General features: G+C 45.7%; 2 protein-coding genes across 4 annotated transcripts in view; one reads left to right on the top strand and one right to left on the bottom strand.

The window, feature by feature from the left end:
* The window catches only part of DTX3L (deltex E3 ubiquitin ligase 3L), a 203595-nt gene that overhangs the window by 130315 nt on the left and 54745 nt on the right, over nt 1-18535 (bottom strand). The window lies entirely within an intron of this gene.
* LOC146857011 (uncharacterized) lies at nt 1993-18041 on the top strand. The gene is made up of 3 exons (XM_085646740.1): nt 1993-3097; nt 16632-16702; nt 17883-18041. The coding sequence occupies exons 1-3, from the start codon at nt 1993-1995 to the stop codon at nt 18039-18041; spliced, it is 1335 nt and encodes a 444-aa protein (XP_085502866.1).

Below are 18535 nucleotides of genomic sequence, written 5' to 3'. Positions count from 1 at the left end.
AGAGTGGGGGGGTGGGCAGCTGAGGCGGCAGAGCAGAAGCGGACACTGTCCTGTTACTTCTCTGCCGCCCGTGAACCATGTGAAATGCAAGCAGGAACAACATGGTTACCTTAACGCTTTTATTCACCGGACTTGAAACGCCGATCCAGCAGCAAGGAAGAGGCGACCCCACATCCCGCTCCGACCGCGCACAAAATGGACGAATCTTCCGACGCTAAAAAAAAAAACCAAAAAAAAAACGCCCACCACATGTAAAAGGGGCGGAAAGGGGCGGAGCTTAAAAAACGCGAAAGAAGTGAAAAAACATGACCCGAATCGGAAAAAGACGGGGCTTGTTTGGAGAGACAAAGCTCTTCTCCAATGGCTGACCAGCATTTAAGAGGCCAGCCAATGGAGAAGAGGGAAGAAGAGGGGCGGGTTCAAGCCCCACTTCTGAAATCATTAAATCTCGCGAGCGAGACTGCGCAAGTGCAACCTTCGCTAGCCAAGACCTAAAAAACGGACAGGCAAAGCCAATAAGCATACCTTAGAAAGAATGTTGTTTGCATTAATTGCTATACCTTAGGATAACGTTGATGAAACATAGGACTACAGTTTTATAGTTTTAATAGCATGAACAATACATTGGAATTGGCTTCAGACAACAAATCTGTCTTCTGGGACTAAATCGAGCCCTGATTTTCAGAACTCCTCTAAAACTAGCATTTGATCTGAAGTGCTTCCCTGCTGCTCGACATTGTGCACTGTCTTTCCTCAAAGCAGCTTCACCTGGAGCAAGGGTGTTCTACTTTGGTCCAGAAAAGACAGACCAGTGCCATAGTTTCAGGATTACTGAGGACTATAAAAGAGTTCCATTTCCATCTACTATACGTAAATATATCTAATGTGAATACTCTGAAAGTCTGGTCTTGACTCACTCCTTCTGTGAACAACACTGACGATCCCTGATCTGAACACATCTCCTATTAATCTTCCAAAGTGACAAGACTAAACAAAACAAGAGTAGTAAACAATTCACTAAGTTCTTGGTCCGCTAGGGCACCTAAATATCAAATACGAGGGAAGTGAGTCAGCGAAATTTCTCTTCACCTACACGGTACTGGCCAAATCAATGGACACTAATTACAACTTATTACACAACTCATTGGTGCTTGTTCTTTTTCCCTTGAAAGGACAAAAAGATAACTAAATTCTATGGCAGTCCACGGAGGCTCTGATTATGCTTCTCTTTGCTTTACTGCAAAACACAGCAGCCAATAAAACAACTTTAAACTCCAGCATACCCCGGAAGTACAACCCCCTCCAGTAGTATGCCCCAATCACTGTCAACACTTTAGTATATAAAGTCCGAATCACGACATCACTTCCTCTTTCTTTGCTGCTGCAGCAGCAGATGATAAGTGTTTTTTCCTTACCTTTTTATCAGTCTGGTAGATTGTGGGGAAAAATTTGTTTGAACGATATTCGTCGCTAATGACTTGTATTTCAGGCTTGTGCTGAAGGTTTGTTAGCTTGTAGCGTGATCGGCGGATCGGTCCCGAAGCGATTGTTCTCGGCTCCGGTCCCGCTGAGGACGTGGCGTCTCGCAGCGCGCGCGCGTCGCTGACTAGCTGCGAGAGTTAGGGGGCAGTGGAGAAGGAGGAGGCAGACGCGACACGCTCGTGCGCAGAGAGCGGTCGCGTCATTACCCGGATGCTCTGCCTGTGCGCGCGAACTCGTTTTCAGCACTTTTGAATTAACGGCTCCTCGCGCACAGAACAGAAAGACTGCACCCATCTCTGGCCTCATATTTTGAACGCTTACCGGAGCGTGTGACCGGAATAGAGCCTTGCTCTAGGGGAGTGTACTGGGGTTTCTCCTTCCACCTTGACTTTGACTCAGAACCTTTAGTTTAGGTTGTTTTCGTTGGTGCACTTGTTAGTGACCAGGTTCTGACAGACCCCTGGGCTGCTCCCCCCCGTGAATCTCCTCCAACCCTCACTGCTTCAGGCAATGGCGTACTACGCCGAAGAGGAGGATCAGTGGGTAGAGTGTGATAATTATGAGGACTATGAGGAACCTGAAAACTTGGAGGAGAATTTGGTTGAAGCCCTGGATACCCACGTCCAGGGTTCAGTTAACAAGGCGTTGATAAAAGCCCTCAAACCTTTTACTAAACCCCTCCTTAAGTATGGCAAGAGGAAAATGAAGACCCAGCATAGTGACGCAGGGACTTCGCAGTCTTCGGCCAAAGTATTGGCGCGTATGGCAAAAAATGTTATGAAAGACCATGGTTCCATGGCTGCTTATACCACGGATGAATCATTGCCATCTACTACTAACACTTCTGACTCGGAGGTGGAGTCGGTGAGACCCAAAAAGAAAACAAAAAAGGTGAAACATACAGCTTACAAGGCGGATGACAGCCAGGCCCCTAAGAATCTATTATTCGACCCTCAGAGTCTTATTCATCCGCGATCCTCGGAGTGGGTTCCCTGTCCTGAAGTGGCCCATTATGTGGGGGTAAACTTACGGCAGGGTTTCGAGAAGGAGGTGCGCGCCACATTAAGATCGGAATGTCCGAGACCATCGCTGACTGGCAAAGTGGCGGACACGCCAGAGTTAGACCCTAATATGGCTACGTTTATGCGAAAATTTGCAAAAGACCCGAAAAAGGGTTTGGATAGAGCCTGGCGGGGGTGCCAGGATAAATTACTGGATGTTTCGGGGCCCCTTACTAAAATATTAGACGCGGCGGTCAACGCTAAAAACCAGAATGTTCCATTGGACACCTCTGATATTATGGAGTGGGCTCAGCGGGCCCTGTGCTTTTTAGGTAATGCCAATGTGGCGCTGTCAACTGAAAGGAGGCGCTCCTTCTTAATGAGAATAGACTCTCAATTAGCGGAGATGGCCACGACCGAACCGGGTTCCTTGGCCAATGGCATGCTGTTTGGCGACAAATTTGTCAAAGAGATGGGTAAATACGTGGCCACTTTCTCAGCCCTAGACAAGGCGCAGGCTAACATCAAGAAGGTGTTCCACACTGGTGTTTTTGATAGGGCCAGACGCGCTAGAGGTCGAGGGTCCGGCCGAGGCTATAACCAGACCTCCCGAGGTGCGGAACAAAGAGGCAGAGGTGGTCAGAGGTCGCAGTTTTACCCCTCCCGCAATAGGGGTGGACGAGGTCGAGGCCACAGAGGAGCCTATAGAGGACAACAAAATTCCGGAGATAACTCCTATTCAGGTAACGATTTTGAATACCACAGAATGCATGGTGGGAGGTCGTATTGCGTTGTTCCTTCACAGGGGGCAGGAGATTACGGTCGATCCCTGGGTGTTACAAACAGTGCAGGGCTTCCACATAGAGTTCTACGCCACTCCGACTCAGAGTCAGGTGACCGGCTCCCTACATTTTTCCCTACAAGAACAGAGTTTCATCGACAGGGAAGTGGAAGCACTACTCCAAAAGGGTGCGATAGTGACGTCTATTCCCCATCCTCGGGGTTTTGTAAGCACGATTTTCTTGGTCCCGAAGAAGGACAAAGGGTTCCGTTTAGTGTTGAATCTCAGGGAGTTCAACGCTTGGGTGGTGTATCGCCACTTCAAGATGGAGGGCATCCATTTACTGAGGGACATCCTCCTAGAACAGGATTGGCTCGTTCGCTTAGATCTGAAGGACGCCTATCTGGCGGTTCCTATTTTCCCGCCACACAGGATGTTTCTCCAGTTTCTCTGGCGCGACCAGTGGTTCGAGTTTTCCGCGATGCCCTTTGGTCTGTCTTCCGCCCCTTGGTGTTTCACCAAACTCATGAGACCGGTGGTCCAATGGTTGAGAGAACGAGGGGTACGTCTGATAATTTACCTCGACGACATTCTTATTATGGCACAGTCGAGGGAACTCTTGATGAGTCACCTGTCTTGGACTCTCCGACTGTTGCAAGACCTGGGTTTCCTTTTGAATCTGGAGAAGTCGGTCCGGATTCCATCGCAATCGATGGATTTTTTGGGCTTTCAGATCAATTCTCTCACGTGCCAGTTACTTCTTCCCTTGAGGAAGAGAGTGGCTATCAGGAAGGAATTGAGGAGAGCGCTTGCCTCTCCGACAATATCATTACGGACACTGGCTCGCCTCGTAGGCCTGTTGGCTGCGTCCATTCAGGCGATATTCCCGGGCCCCTTGCATTACAGGGCCCTTCAGAGATTGAAAATTTTGCATTTACGCAAGGGTCTCTCGTATGCGCAACAGATAGCCCTTTCAGCGGAGGCTCGTACGGAGATCAATTGGTGGTTAGACCATATGGATGCCTGGAACGGCAGAGCCATTTTCTCCTCCAGCCCGGATGTAGTGATAGAGTCAGATGCGAGTCGCTGGGGCTGGGGAGCGCGGTGCGGGACCATGGAGACAGGGGGTTGTTGGTCTCAGGAGGAGCTAAAATTGCATATCAACTGCTTGGAACTTCTGGCGGGAGCGTTTGCGATTCGAACTCTGGCCCCGCAGAAGATGTCTTGTTGCATTCTACTACGCATGGACAATGTGTCCGCGGTGAGATACATAAATCGACTCGGAGGGACCCGATCTCGTCTCTTGGCAGAGATAGCCAAGGACTTCTGGCATTATTGCCTGGACCATCGTCTGGTGGTGACGGCGGAGTATATTCCCGGGTCGTCCAACGTGATTGCCGATTGGAATTCACGACATTTGCGGGACAGCAGCGACTGGAAGCTGCATCCCAGCAGTTTCGAAGCGTTGAATCTCAAGTGGGGACCCTGTGTGTTGGACCTGTTTGCGCCCAGACTCAACAGTCAGGTTCCACGGTTTTACAGTTGGCGGCCGGATCCTCTAGCGGTCGGCTCGGACGCCTTTCTTCACTCGTGGACGACGGGCATTCTATATGCCTTTCCACCATTTGCCATGATTCCGAGAGTGTTGGCTCACGTTCGCAGACAGAAAGCAGAACTAGTCCTGGTTACGCCTTTTTGGAAAGCGCAAGCATGGTTTCCAACCGCCTTGACCTTGGTCTGTGCGCCTCCGGTGCGTCTTCAGTCGTTTCCGGACATTCTCACGGATCCTCAGGGGCTGCGCCACCCGTTAGTGTTGCAGAACCAGCTGGTTCTCATGGCCTGGAGACTTTCAGGTGTCGCTGGCAGGTGCCGGGAGTTTCGCAAGACACTCTCTTTTTCTTATCCCAGGCTTGGGCACCCTCCACACACAAGCGATATGAATCGGCTTGGAAGCGATGGGTTAGTTGGTGTGGTGAGCGACAGAGTGATCCCGTGGGATCCGATATTCATCTAATCGTGAATTTCTTGTCGGAATTAGCCAAGTCCGGTTTGGCGTACCGGACGGTGAATAACTTTAGATCGGCTATTTCAGCGGGCCATCCGCATGTGGAGGGCAGACCGGTGGGGGAACACCCCTTGGTTTGCAAGGTGGTGCGAGGGATTCGGTTAGTGAACCCTCCTCAACCTAGGTACACCGTACTTTGGGATGTGTCGGTGGTTTTGCGTTTTTTGAGGAACTGGCCGAATAATGAAGCCCTGTCTAGGAAAAAATTATCGGCAAAATTGACAGTCCTACTGTGTCTAATTTCATGTAGACGAGTGTCGGATGTGCGAGCATTGGATTTGGCAGGTAGAGTATTTACTCCTTCGGGAGTTTCCTTTACGATTTCCAGACGTACTAAGACGCATTCTCAGTGTATTACATACCCTGCATTTCCTCATCACAGCAAATTGTGTGTGGTCAAGTGTTTGAAGGTTTATGAAGATTGTACTAGGGAGTTTAGATCTGATGTTTCAGGACAATTGTTAATTGCTCTTCAGCGACCTTTTCGCCCGGTCACATCTGCAACCCTGGCCAGGTGGGTCACTTGGTTACTGGGTCTTGCGGGGGTGGATGTTTCCATTTTTGGAGCTCATTCTGTTAGGGGAGCTATGGCCTCTAAGTCTTTTGGGGCGGGTTCCCGGTTGCAAGACATCATGACTGTGGCGGACTGGTCGGCTGATTCCACATTCAAAACGTTTTATCATAAACCTATTGTGGATGTAGCTTCGGTGGTGGTGAATCAACTTTAAACTAGCATAATCAGAGCCTCCGTGGACTGCCATAGAATGAAAAATTGTCTAGCAAGCGCGACAAAGAATTTTCAATTCTATTAAGGACACGGAGGCGAGGATTATCCCACCCAAGCAGTGGGAATGATGGCATTATTGTGTATTTGCTATGATGTTGTACCCACCCGATAATCCTATACATTGCCTTCAACGTCTTTTTGTATGGGCGTTACGATGTCAGTTTCCATTTCAGGAGAACAGACCAAGCAACCTTGAGGTTCTGGAGTTTTGGCATCGGCAAGGATGATACGGCTCATCAGGGAGACAACTCATCTTGGCAGAGGACAGATGGCAGCGTTTCCGGAGAGGAAATTCGAGGTTCAAGTTTGGACGCACGTCGATGGGGAAATCGGTGGTCCAGTGTTCAACGGTCAAGTTGGTGGACTGTGTTAAAGAGTTTTTCATGCAAAGAAAGAGGAAGTGATGTTGTGATTCGGACTTTATATACTAAAGTGTTGACAGTGATTGGGGCATACTACTGGAGGGGGTTGTACTTCCGGGGTATGCTGGAGTTTAAAGTTGTTTTATTGGCTGCTATGTTTTGCAGTAAAGCAAAGAGAAGCATAATCCTCGCCTCCGTGTCCTTAATAGAATTGAAAATTCTTTGTCGCGCTTGCTAGACAATTTTTCATTCAATGTGATAAAAGCTTACACCTTTTAGGCAATGCACGAATTGTTGCAATTAAACCGTCAGCCAACCGAGTGATTTAACACACTCTACTTCTGTTGTTCTTTTCAACACTAATTCATGAAGCTCTTTGTCACACTTACGCAATGCTATGTTAAGTAGTAGTATCTTCAGGTGAGCGAAATTCATGTAATTTTCTTTTACATAAATGCACGAAATTTTGGGAACATTATAAATGCATATCTGACATTTATCGCTATATTTTACAGCGAAATGCATTCTGACGTCAAGGGTTGACAAGGAGGATGCATTTTGAGGTGAAGAAGATTGTTCGAAACACACCAGCAGCACGAGCAACAGTTGCTTATTTTTTTAACTTTATCTTTTACAGCAATATGATATGCATTTCTTAATGAACTTTACAACAAACATTTCGTACGGAATACTATACATACAAGTTACCTGCATCTGTAGACAGTGACATCCTGACCTTCAAGGCATTAACGTAATGGCGATAATCAGACATTACACCTTCTATGATGTGATGTTATTCGGTGCTGTAATATGTTACGCTGCGTCATGATGTGTTATGCTTTGCTATGCAGCATTATGTTAGGATGTAGTGTGCTATGGTATGTTAGGGAAATGCTGTGTTATATTATGGTGTGTTGTGATATATAGTGTCGGGCTGCCCAATGGTGTGGGATATGTCAGGGTGTGTTAAGTTTCTTCCACTTCGTGCTATGTTCTGTTATGTGAGGGTGTGTTACGTTGTGTCGTGTTGTGCTATACTTCGTTATGTCATTGTATGCAATGTTTTGTCTTACTGTACTATGCTGTATGTTAGGGTAGGTTGTATTTTGATGTGCAGTGCTATGTTGGTTACGTAAAGGTGTATTATGCAGAGTTGTGTTGTTCTATGTTGTGTTATGGTGGGGTTTGTTATACTGTGTTGTAATATATGTTATTTTGTGATATGTTGTGTCATGCTTACCTACGCTGCTATGTTTTGGTATGCTGGACTATCATACTGTGCTATGCTTTATGTTATGGTGAGTTATGTTGTGCTAAGCTGTGTTATGTTAGGGTGTGTTGTAGTATGTTACATTGTGCCATTGATTCAGCCAAGTAAATACATCTAAGAACACACAGTGGCTCTCCATTACAAGCTACGAGTCATGTCGCATCTGCAGTTTAACTAAAGGACTATTAAAAAAAACTGAAAACAATTGGACAACCTAACCACCGTTGATATGCTGGAGATAACATGGACTTAAAAGCCCATCCAAGCAAAGGCAAGTCCACTCGTTCTCTATACTACTTCTCATCGTACTTTTTAAAGTACGTAAGGTATTTCCTTCTGGGTCCTGAGCCAAAAAAGTTTTTATTTCAAAAACAACAAGCATTTGCAATGCAATAGGTCTCGCATTTGTGAGAGTTTAAGCTGTCGGCATTGTAAATGACAATGCCTTTTATTTTATGTTTTGATAATTAACACATAAATAAAAGGCATTGTTATTTACAATGCCAATAGCTCAAACTCTTGTAAATGCGAGACCTATTCAAGGAAGCGGCTGCCATTGCCGAAACCTATTCAAAGCAGCGTCTGCCACTGTCCCGGGCTGCTTAGAAAGTGAAAGCGCGCACGGTGCACTCAATGTTCCAGGAAAGTATGCCGTGCCTGCAGTAGGAGAAACGCATTAAAGAAAATAGTGTTTACAGACTAAATGAGACGTACCATGTAACAATCAAAGTAAAAGGGCCAGTCCTCATGGGAGTTTACAAATGAAGACAAGGCGGTACTAAGGAGGGACTAACAAGTGTATGAACGAATCCGAAGCAACCATTTACGAAGGACAATGACGCAAGCCAATGACAAATTTAGGCGGGGCGTCTATTCCGTACTTCAATACAGCATGGTTCGCAGAGCAGCGCATGCACTGCCCCAGCTCGACCTAAAAAAAAAAATCTATTTACGAATCTGACGTTATCTAACACTTTTTATTTTTACTAAAATTATATACATAATATACCTATAGGGGCTTTCAGGTAGCCCTCTTTATTCACTTGTCCGATATTGCATTGTTCACATTTTCTTCTGCCCCCTACTGCATGAACAATGAAACAACGAGTCGGCCCACTTCAACCATTGGCTGACTTCACTGTGAGAGACTGCATTCTGCCCTTTCACAAGGAACACATCTACCGGCAACAGACTATGTCAGTGCCACGAACTACTACAGTAATGGGTGGTTTTTGAGACAAAAATATTTTGGCTTTTAGCCATTTTATGTACTGTGAGGGTCTGGCACCTTCCCCCACAAAAATAAAGTTTTACAAAAACCATGACAAAACAAAACTGCCACTGCCAAAGGCTGGCGGTCAACACCAGACCTATTAGCACTGTCTATGCTCGTTTTATCTATCCTGTCCCTCTTCTGATTCAGTACTCGACTCAACACAGTGAAATTCAGCTACCCAATGTCCAACATCTCACGTACCAGTGCAAATTTGCGTGTATCGTGTATGATTTTGTCATTTACCAGCGTAGGATTTTCTAAATGTACCAAATTATTTTAGTATCTTTGCTAGCACCAGCAGTTAAGCCATGCATTGCAAGTGGCAGCGTACAAATAAAAATAATTTGCAGAAACCTTCAAAAAGCACCAGCTTCTGGGAGTCCGTTTTTTAAACTTTAAAAAAAAAAAAAAATTAATACTGCCGGCTCCATGGTGCAGCTGTGAAGTAATGGGTTACTCTGAGAACCTGGTGTTATTAGGACAGTACTCAATGTTATTCATTGTATCTACTAGGGAACCATGGAAGGTTGAGAAGAGCTTGAAGCTATGAACAGTAAGCAGAGGCTTCCGCAGTCAGAGCATTAACCTACTGAGCAATGTTACAGCAGTTCTTGTGAGAGCACACCTGATTTGTCTCGCTGCTGTAATGTCCTATATCACGAAAAGTGATGCCATTTGCTCAATATATCTCTGCAATTTCCTGTTCTAAATGTAATTTTATCATGCAATTCTGTCTTAACGGTGAGTGGTTGTATTCCCTCCATTCCCTAACCCAATTAGGACTAGTTAATTTTTCATCCAAGAAGACATTTCAGCCACGCACCTCTTGTCCCATTAAGGTCAGCCCTAGGTTATTTCATGGGTCACATGGCCGCCATGTTGCTGGTTCTCTCACCAGCACCATCTCTACAGAAACCATCATGCTTCCTCACGTAGAACAGCCGCCCACAACTGGGTCTAACAGAATAACAAGATTCTTCCAGTGTGCTCCAGATGTGCACTGTGATACATGTCTCCACGCAGACCGAGAAAACAGGGCGGAAATTAAACCACAAACCACAACAGAGATAGCCCACTAACCCGAGGGCCGTTAAAAGGCTTTAAAAGCCCCCTCGGTGCATCAGAGGAGACCCCGCACACCCCACAGCTTGCCTCGCTGCTTCACTGCCAAATAGGATCTCACCTCAGCCTTCCCCACCACCAGTCACAGGACAAGGCCACGTGCGAGATGATGAAGGATTAGGAGAGCACTGATTGATTTCAGAAAATCACCATCTGAATAACCTGCATTTCAAATATACAAGCGCAAGTATTAGGAAAATGTCAGTCTTTAAAGAACCTGATTGGACATATAGTATATGTGCAGATTGTAATATAATATAATGTTTATTAGCATGCATTTTCCTTTGTTACGTCATTATGACAGGTAGTCTGAGACAATAAAAAGCACTTTCTCATGGCAATGCTTTACTACTGTAATAACACTGAATCTGACCCGGCGCTTTAAGTCCTAATGTGTGGGTGGGTGAGCTTGTACACTTAACAGCATTCACCCGGATTCGGGCTTCTGTGTTTTTGGGCCACCATTATTTTCACTGGCACTGCAGAACTGTGTTCATAAACACCCAACCCAACCACCATGCCGACCAATCGTCACCACACGAGGAAGCCTACATGAACCAGTGGGCAAATATCTAGACCGTCACTTGCAACCTAGTGTTTACAACATGAGATCTTTCATTAAGGACACAACCGACTTTCTAACCAAACTACACGAAACAACCATTACCGAAGAAGAAAACATTATCCTATGCACAGTGGACGTCAATTCCCTGTACACATCCATCCCCCATTCATCCGGTTTGGAAGCCATTGAACACGCACTATTACAATCCAATTACCCACAAGACCTACAAGTTTTTCTAATGGAATTGATGCAATTCACTCTCCTACACAGTTACTTCCAACATAACAATGAATGGTTTCAGCAACTAACGGGCACTTCCATGGGAAACTGTGCAGCCCCGGCGTACGCCAATATCTTTATGAATCGGTTCAAAGAAGACAACATTCTCAGTACCAAAACATGGATGACCACCTAAAGCTCTACTTGAGATTCATAGATGATATCTTCATAGTATGGAACGGCCCCATCGACGTTCTTGAAAACCAACTGGAACAACTCCACCTCATTGATCAACGAATACAGTTTACTTTCAACATCAATCCTCATTCCATCACTTTCCTGGACGTTAACATCACTCGATCTCCCACCGTTTTTTTTTATTTTGTTTTATTTTTTTTTTTAAAACCTTTATTTGTGCATATTGAAAGAACAAATACGGGCCTACAACCTTCAGGCCGGCCACGATACAGTTAAGCACTGATACAAACATTACGGCCCCTGTGCTTCAACGGTCAAGGTTAGCAACGATTTATGAATCATACACTGGAGAGATCCTTGACCCCAGGGAAAGGAGAAGTGAAGGTTAATTTTAAAGTTTTCAAAATAATTTTATCAGGGAAATAGTCAGTGAAGAATAAGAACCAAGGAGATTCGAGTCCGCACGATATCTTCACCACACGGGAGAGCAGCAGCATCATTAAAACAGCAATGGAAGTAAAATCTCAGGCAGTGAGGCAATGCAGTTATATAACAGGATAGTCACATGAGCAATTACGCACCCCTCCAGTGCCGCCCCCACTCAGTCAACCCCACACCCGGACCCAGAATCGAAACAAGTATAGCGCAGAAACATAAAGAGAAAAAAAAAAAAAAAGAAAAAGGCCCATAGAACTAATTAGAAACAGTAAATTACCCCCCCCACCCTACACCAATGCGGAGGCTACGGCCTTCCCCCCCCCCCCAGCATAGTGCCTGTCGCCCAATAAACCCGAAATATAGACAAGAAAAAGAGTAAGAATAAAGTAAAGAAAGATAAGAAAACGGTACACCTATGATAAAGGGGGTGAGAAAAGAATAGAACTATTCTAATCTAAACTCCCAAAAAGAAGAAAGTGGGGAGGAGCCTACGTATCATCAGAGCGCCCTAAACCATCGGCCATCTTTGGCTTCCACACACTGAGAACCCACTACCCCAAAAGCGGTCGTGTGAAAATGAATTGTCACAACAATTTAAATTAAAAAAAGACAAATCGCGACGAATGCGCACAAAGTATACATACAGTTCCAGTCCCAGTCCAGCCCCTCCGTGAAACCATGGCGATATTAATCAGTCTAGCCCTGGCCCGATCGCGGGCTTGAGATTAAGCCAGCCCCTACATGAAGGCCCCGCATCCCGTGCAGACAAAGACAATATGGCCGCTTGGGAGAAGATGGTGAAGTAGAATCCCAAAATGACCGCCGACCATCTGTAGAGGTCCCTTTGTGCACCACATAAAGTCCAGACATAGCATGTAGAGTACAGGAGTTCCACAGAAAAGAAGCAGTAGGCCACCGTGAACGATTCCTCGAGGATGTTAGGTGTTGCTCAGCTGGATATTCTTGCAGACGCGGTGAGGCAGGCAACAATGAAGCAGGCAGCAATGAACGGGGAAACAAAGTATCCGCTGTTAAGCTGGAGAGCAATTGATCCTGGGTGCCGAGAAAGCCAGATGCAGGCACCAGTGTAGCACGATCACACACAGCCGTTGCGTCCCCGCAAGAGGACAAAAGCACTGGCAGACCCACGCCGTGTTGATGACAAACGGAGCGCTCACGGCCCGCAGCCGACAGCATGGAGTCAAACTGCTCACTCAGCGCCTGAAAGCGAGCACACATTTGTAGACGAAAGTCCCGCAGGACGGCCAGTACGGAGCCGCATGTCAGCGGAGGCTGCACCCCCACATCGGCAGCAATCCGGGACGGCACTGTGGAGCTGGTGTCTGGTGGAGGGAGGGCGAAGCGGGCAGCGGGCAAGACCGGAGTATCACCCCCCAGCCGCGAGCAGGCAAACAACGCCATGTTTTACCGCCGGACGGTACAATGGCCAGGGGGGGGGGGTCGTAGCAAGGAGTCAGTTCCCCTCAGGTCTGCGCCGCAACTGGGAAAACCAACAGTCGCCTCCCTTCCCTCGGGTTCTCTTTGCAGCCGATTAGGCAATAGAAGAAGGGGGTCGGCAGCCTCCGACAGCGCGGTCCACAGATCGGGGCAGGAGACCCGCCTCACCGGGGCTTACCTTACAGCCCCAGCCCTTCAGGCGCAGGGTGCAGGAGGTGTCTGGCCGTCCCTCCCCAGGCTCATCTGGCGACAGTCCGTGGTGTTAGGTGAGGTCGGGACCGCGGGGCTCGGGTTTGCGCTAGCGGGTCCGGGGACTGCGGAGCTTCCAGGGGGCCGGAAAAGGCCACAATGGAGCAGGGGTCCAGGGCGGAGAACAAAAGCACCAAGAACTCCAGCATCCGGGCGGGCTGAGACTTCGGGGGAAGCGGCGGCGTGGACAGCGCGTCGTCGCACACGTTTCACCTCGAGAATCGGCAAGGATAGGAATCAGGATAATAGTCCGGGGCCAAGGGCCGACGGAGCCGGGCGCTCAAGCGTCTGCTCTGGTCGCCATCTTGGCTCCTCCCCCCTCCCACCGGTTTTGAAACAGATCTGTACAGGAAAATCACAGACAGAAACAACACCCTTCATTACCACAGCTTCCACCCCCTACCCCTCAAACAACACCTTCCGTACTCACAAATGCTTAGGATCAAAAGAATTGTTTCTAACCCCATCAGATCCAATACACAAATGGACACCTTAATGAGCAGATTTAGATCTCGTGGATACCCTGATCAGGTATTGCATGAAGCACTGAAACGATCATCAACCAAGACTCGTAATGAACTCTTGAAGCCTCAAACCAAAAACTCCAAAAACCAAATCACTGTAGTGTCCAAGTATTCAACCTTGAGCACCTCATATAAACGCATCATTCGCAAACATTGGCAACTTCTTACATTGGAACAGGACTTCAACCACATATTCGATGAAACACCAATCTTTGCGTTTACCAGGAACAAGAACATCGGGGAAATTTTACAACAAACGCAACCAACCGTCCAGCAAACATTCAAAGGCACAATCCCATGCCTAAACTGCAACAACTGCCACAATATCATTAAAGGTCCACACATAACACATCCATTGAAAGGGCATAAAATCAAAATCAGAACAACAGCCACTTGTGACACTTCCAACGTCATATATATGCTCAAATGCCCCTGTGGCATGGTTTATGTTGGACAAACTGAACGAAAAATCAAAGTCAGATTAAATGAACACAAGTCAAACATCAGAACCAAACAATTGAAGTCATCTGTCGCCCAACATTTTACTGAAGCCAATTGAGATTCTGTATTTTGGAAACCATTGAGAAAAAAGAAGGGAGAGACAACCATAACTTTCTTCTGCAACGAGAAAACCACTGGATTTACCTGTTGAACTCCATGAAGCCAAAAGGAATGAATGATCGCATAGAATTCACCTGTTACCTATAGTATTAATCACTGGACATTAAGAGAAGGATTTACTATTAGTACCACTTCATTCAAACCTCCTTGTTTGTTTCATCTTAACACCATCACTCGTGTTCTGTTCAGAAATGTTGTCACTGCTTTCACTTTTTTATCCTCTTTCTTTTCCTTCGCTTTTTTCATCTATCCCATCACAACTCTTTCACATCGCTCTCAATTCTAGAAACCCACTTAAACTTAATCGCTTTTATGCTCCTTTATGTTTTTCATTCAGATCATGTTAATTATTTTTTGTCACTTTTCATTCACGTTCCACACTTTCAATCTTCCCATTACACCTTTAGTCTTTCTATAGCCACTCACTATCTTCGCATAGTCCGTTTTCACCCTCTCACGCGATCACATCTTTTTTTAAATTATCCGTATAGCCACTCACTATCTTCGCATAGTCTGTTTTCACCCTCTATACGTGATCACTCGTATCACGTGATTACATCTTCTTTTAAATCCTTGCACGAAACCCGGCTACTACCACACCATTGAGCCCGCACGTCAGAACTCCACACATTCGGTAAGAAAATATTAACCTAGATATCAGCGCATGTTGGAACTTGTTTAACCACACGTTTTTCGGAATTAATCTCACCAGTTCGCCTCTAACAGCACTATCTAGTTGATCGTACCCGGCACCTTCCACCACCAAACCACGATCGTTTATTGACACAACCCGTTATTTCCTGATAACCTATCACAAGCAACTGAAGACACACCGGATAGTAACATATTAATTTACCACACGTTAGCATTAGTCACACGCCATTCCTACCTTCGGTCCCATCGTTTACACACGGGCACTTACCCATTTATTTCTCTATGTTTTTTTACCGTTATTGCACGTATTTTTACCATCTCACTTTTCACTATCAGGTGTAATATGCACACTATATCCTCGTACAGTATATTCATGATGTGTATGATTATTTGTAGATCTCCCCTGATGAAGGCAGGTTCTGCCGAAATGCATTGGGAATGACTATGGGAATGACTATGTAACTGCATAACACAATGGAGATATTGTCGTTTATGGACTAAAACAGCCATTCGATTTTCTATGAAGTAATAGAAAAACAGTAAAGCTTCACTTCAAGAAAAATTCAATTTGTGATGAACCTTTTTCATAGTATGAGTTAAAAACCGCATGAGCGGCTTTCAACCAGTGCCTGGGGGACACACCCCAAATCATTGGGGGTGCTTTTCAATGTTTATGTTTACACTCCATCTCGGAGAGTGATACCCCGTGAGCACGGTGCAACTTTAAAAACTTTGGATAGCTTCAGGTAGTGCGCGTACTACTCTCTTCTTTCACGTTTGTTTTCCCACTGCACAAAACGTAGAGGCACATAAAGCCACATTCACGGGTACCTGTGAAATAGCGACTTCATCACCGCCAGCCTGGAACTGCTGTGGCGCTTCACCACTGACCTTGCTTAATCAACATTATATTCATGACAAGTGGACAAATCTGCAAATTCTATTCCAATCAGGGCCCACTGTTAGTCGCAGCTCGCCCACAACAAACTCCCCCCTTGTTTAGGCGACTTATTTTAACCTTCACTAAGTGAGTTTCTCCTAAAATACTACATTCCACTCACTACAAGACAGACGAGCATTTATAGAAAGACATTTTTTGACACTTCGTAACAGGCCTCATCAGGAGTAGAAGAACCTTGTTTGACATGAGAATTGTAGAGCAGAGGCAGGAAGGAAGAAACACTTTGTCTTCAACCACAAAAAGGATGGATCCAAAGGACTACAAGTAGAGGACGAACCAGGCACTGACCAAGAATGGACAAGGAACCGCTGGCAAGAGCCAGTTAAAATGACTTATCGAATATGTGAATGCCCGGCTATGAGGAGAAAGACACAGCACAAAATGTTAACAAATGCAAGGAATAGACTGGTGGGGTATTGAGCAAATATCTACGGGAAGCATCGTTGGTCCTCGAGGCTCCTGTTCATTTCTAAACCCACATATATGTACTTCTTCCATGAAACAGAGGAGTAAACTGCCACTAGGAAGAATAAGAGAACCCCGTTGGCAGCTCCCATTGATTTATCCAGCAACATATTCTTAAATTGTTTTCTTGCAGTTTTATGTAGCGCAAACTTGGCCCAAGGGCTTAAGGACGATTTGCATGAGCACCAGATTACATTACACAAGGTAGGATTCATGTTTTCGGCCTTACATCAAAGATGCTTCATGTTCTCAAAGTGTAGCATGTGGGGAGGTTACGGGGACTTTAATTATTTTGATCGTTTCAAATGGCAGTTCATCACTGATACTAATAGAGCAGACGTCTACAAAACCCAAAGTGCAGCATACATCCGAATGTCCAGCAACAAATAGTAAACTAGGGCTTGCGGTTGACAAATCCTCACATGGAATCTGAAGGGCCTCCTTAATAAAATTAATTAAAGAGAAGGCCTCAAAATGGCTAAGTGTGAAAACTTTGATACTCTCCAACTACTGGAAACACATTTGATGGGGCCGACCTATCATGATACGGCTCCACTAGGGTGTGCATGCAGCATTCACCAGGGGCTTCAGGGGTGTAGCCATCTTAATCCAAAGTCATGTCCTCTTCAAAGTAGTGAAGGTATGGTGTGACACTGTGGGGCGATACATAGCACTCACTTGGACACTACATGGGAAACCTTGTCTCTTGACAAACTTACAGGCCCCCACCCCTTGCATGGCCTTTTTGAAGATCACTGATAAACTATTAACGCAACTTCCATTTGGTTACTGGATCATGGGGGGGGTGAGGGCTGGGGGGGGGGGGGGGGGGGAATCTCAATGGTGTTGTTAACTGGATGATGGACTGCACTAGAGGATCGTTGTCCTGGCAACAAGGGTCCACAGGCCTGGCTAGGTTTCTGGACACTCTGGGGTTAGTGAGTATCTGGCAAATGTTTCATCAAATGGAATGTTGTTATACACATGGCTCCTTCTCGAGCTCAATAAAATTTTAATACCTCATGCTACGACTACTAAAGTGTCAGATGTACGAATATGAACAAGAGGCCTCTTTGATCTTTCTCTGGTGGAACAAACACTAAATATGGGCTCAAAGACTGGGAGGATGGGTTGGTGCTCAATAAGTGATGGCTGTCTGATGCGTATTGTATTGTAATTGCATTCATATAGCGCTTACTACCCCTGAAGAGACGTCAAAGCGCTTTTTAGAAAATTGCTGGTGTCCAAATAGGGGCTGAAATATTTAGGGGTGTGCACAGCTGAAAACAAGACTATCATTTGGCAGAGAAATATCCAGCCCCATTTTGATAAACTGTGGAGTGAGATAACATTCTGTTCCTCTCCTTTTATTATTGATATGCAGTGCCGTTGCATTGAACATGAGAGCCTGCGCTGCGAACTTCAGAACTGTCCATTTGAAACCAAAAACTCTCTATATAGCTCAATTCCATGCTATGCAATTTCCTCTGGAAAAAGAAACCCTAAGAAGAGCTTTAATGAACTGTTTCATGTCCACCTATGAGGGAGGGGTTGCAGCTGTGAATATTAGCTCATACTACAGAGCGACAAGCCTATTAATAATTAACGAGTGGAATTATGACACACTTGGATGCCCTGCACTTGACACAGAAAGGGAAGCAGTGGCAGGCATGCTCACGCTGCACATAATATATGGAGTTAGCATGATCCCCTTGCAATAAGGTATAACACTCTCAAAGGTTTAAGTTGGAAGCGCAGGTTAACTGTTGAAACTCCCCCTTAGGAGAGAGAAAGGTTGGGTCAAGTGTCAGCTTTGCAAGGTTATCTGGAGTAGTAAACGATAGGGATGACCAAACCTGGGGATGAAATGACAGGAACAATGTTATGATATACAGAAGGAACATAAACTCCATAAGAACCAGCTCTTCTGATACCTTTAAATGAGCCATGGAATACCCCCATCTATATATAGTTTATCAGAACTTTTAGAATTTAACCCATTGGAGGCAAAGCTCCTCATAAGAGAACTGACCATAA

This window comes from Triturus cristatus, chromosome 3_2 (assembly GCF_964204655.1).
Source record: "Triturus cristatus chromosome 3_2, aTriCri1.1, whole genome shotgun sequence".
Taxonomy (NCBI): domain Eukaryota; kingdom Metazoa; phylum Chordata; class Amphibia; order Caudata; family Salamandridae; genus Triturus; species Triturus cristatus.
This window is presented reverse-complemented; position numbering and strand designations above follow the sequence as displayed.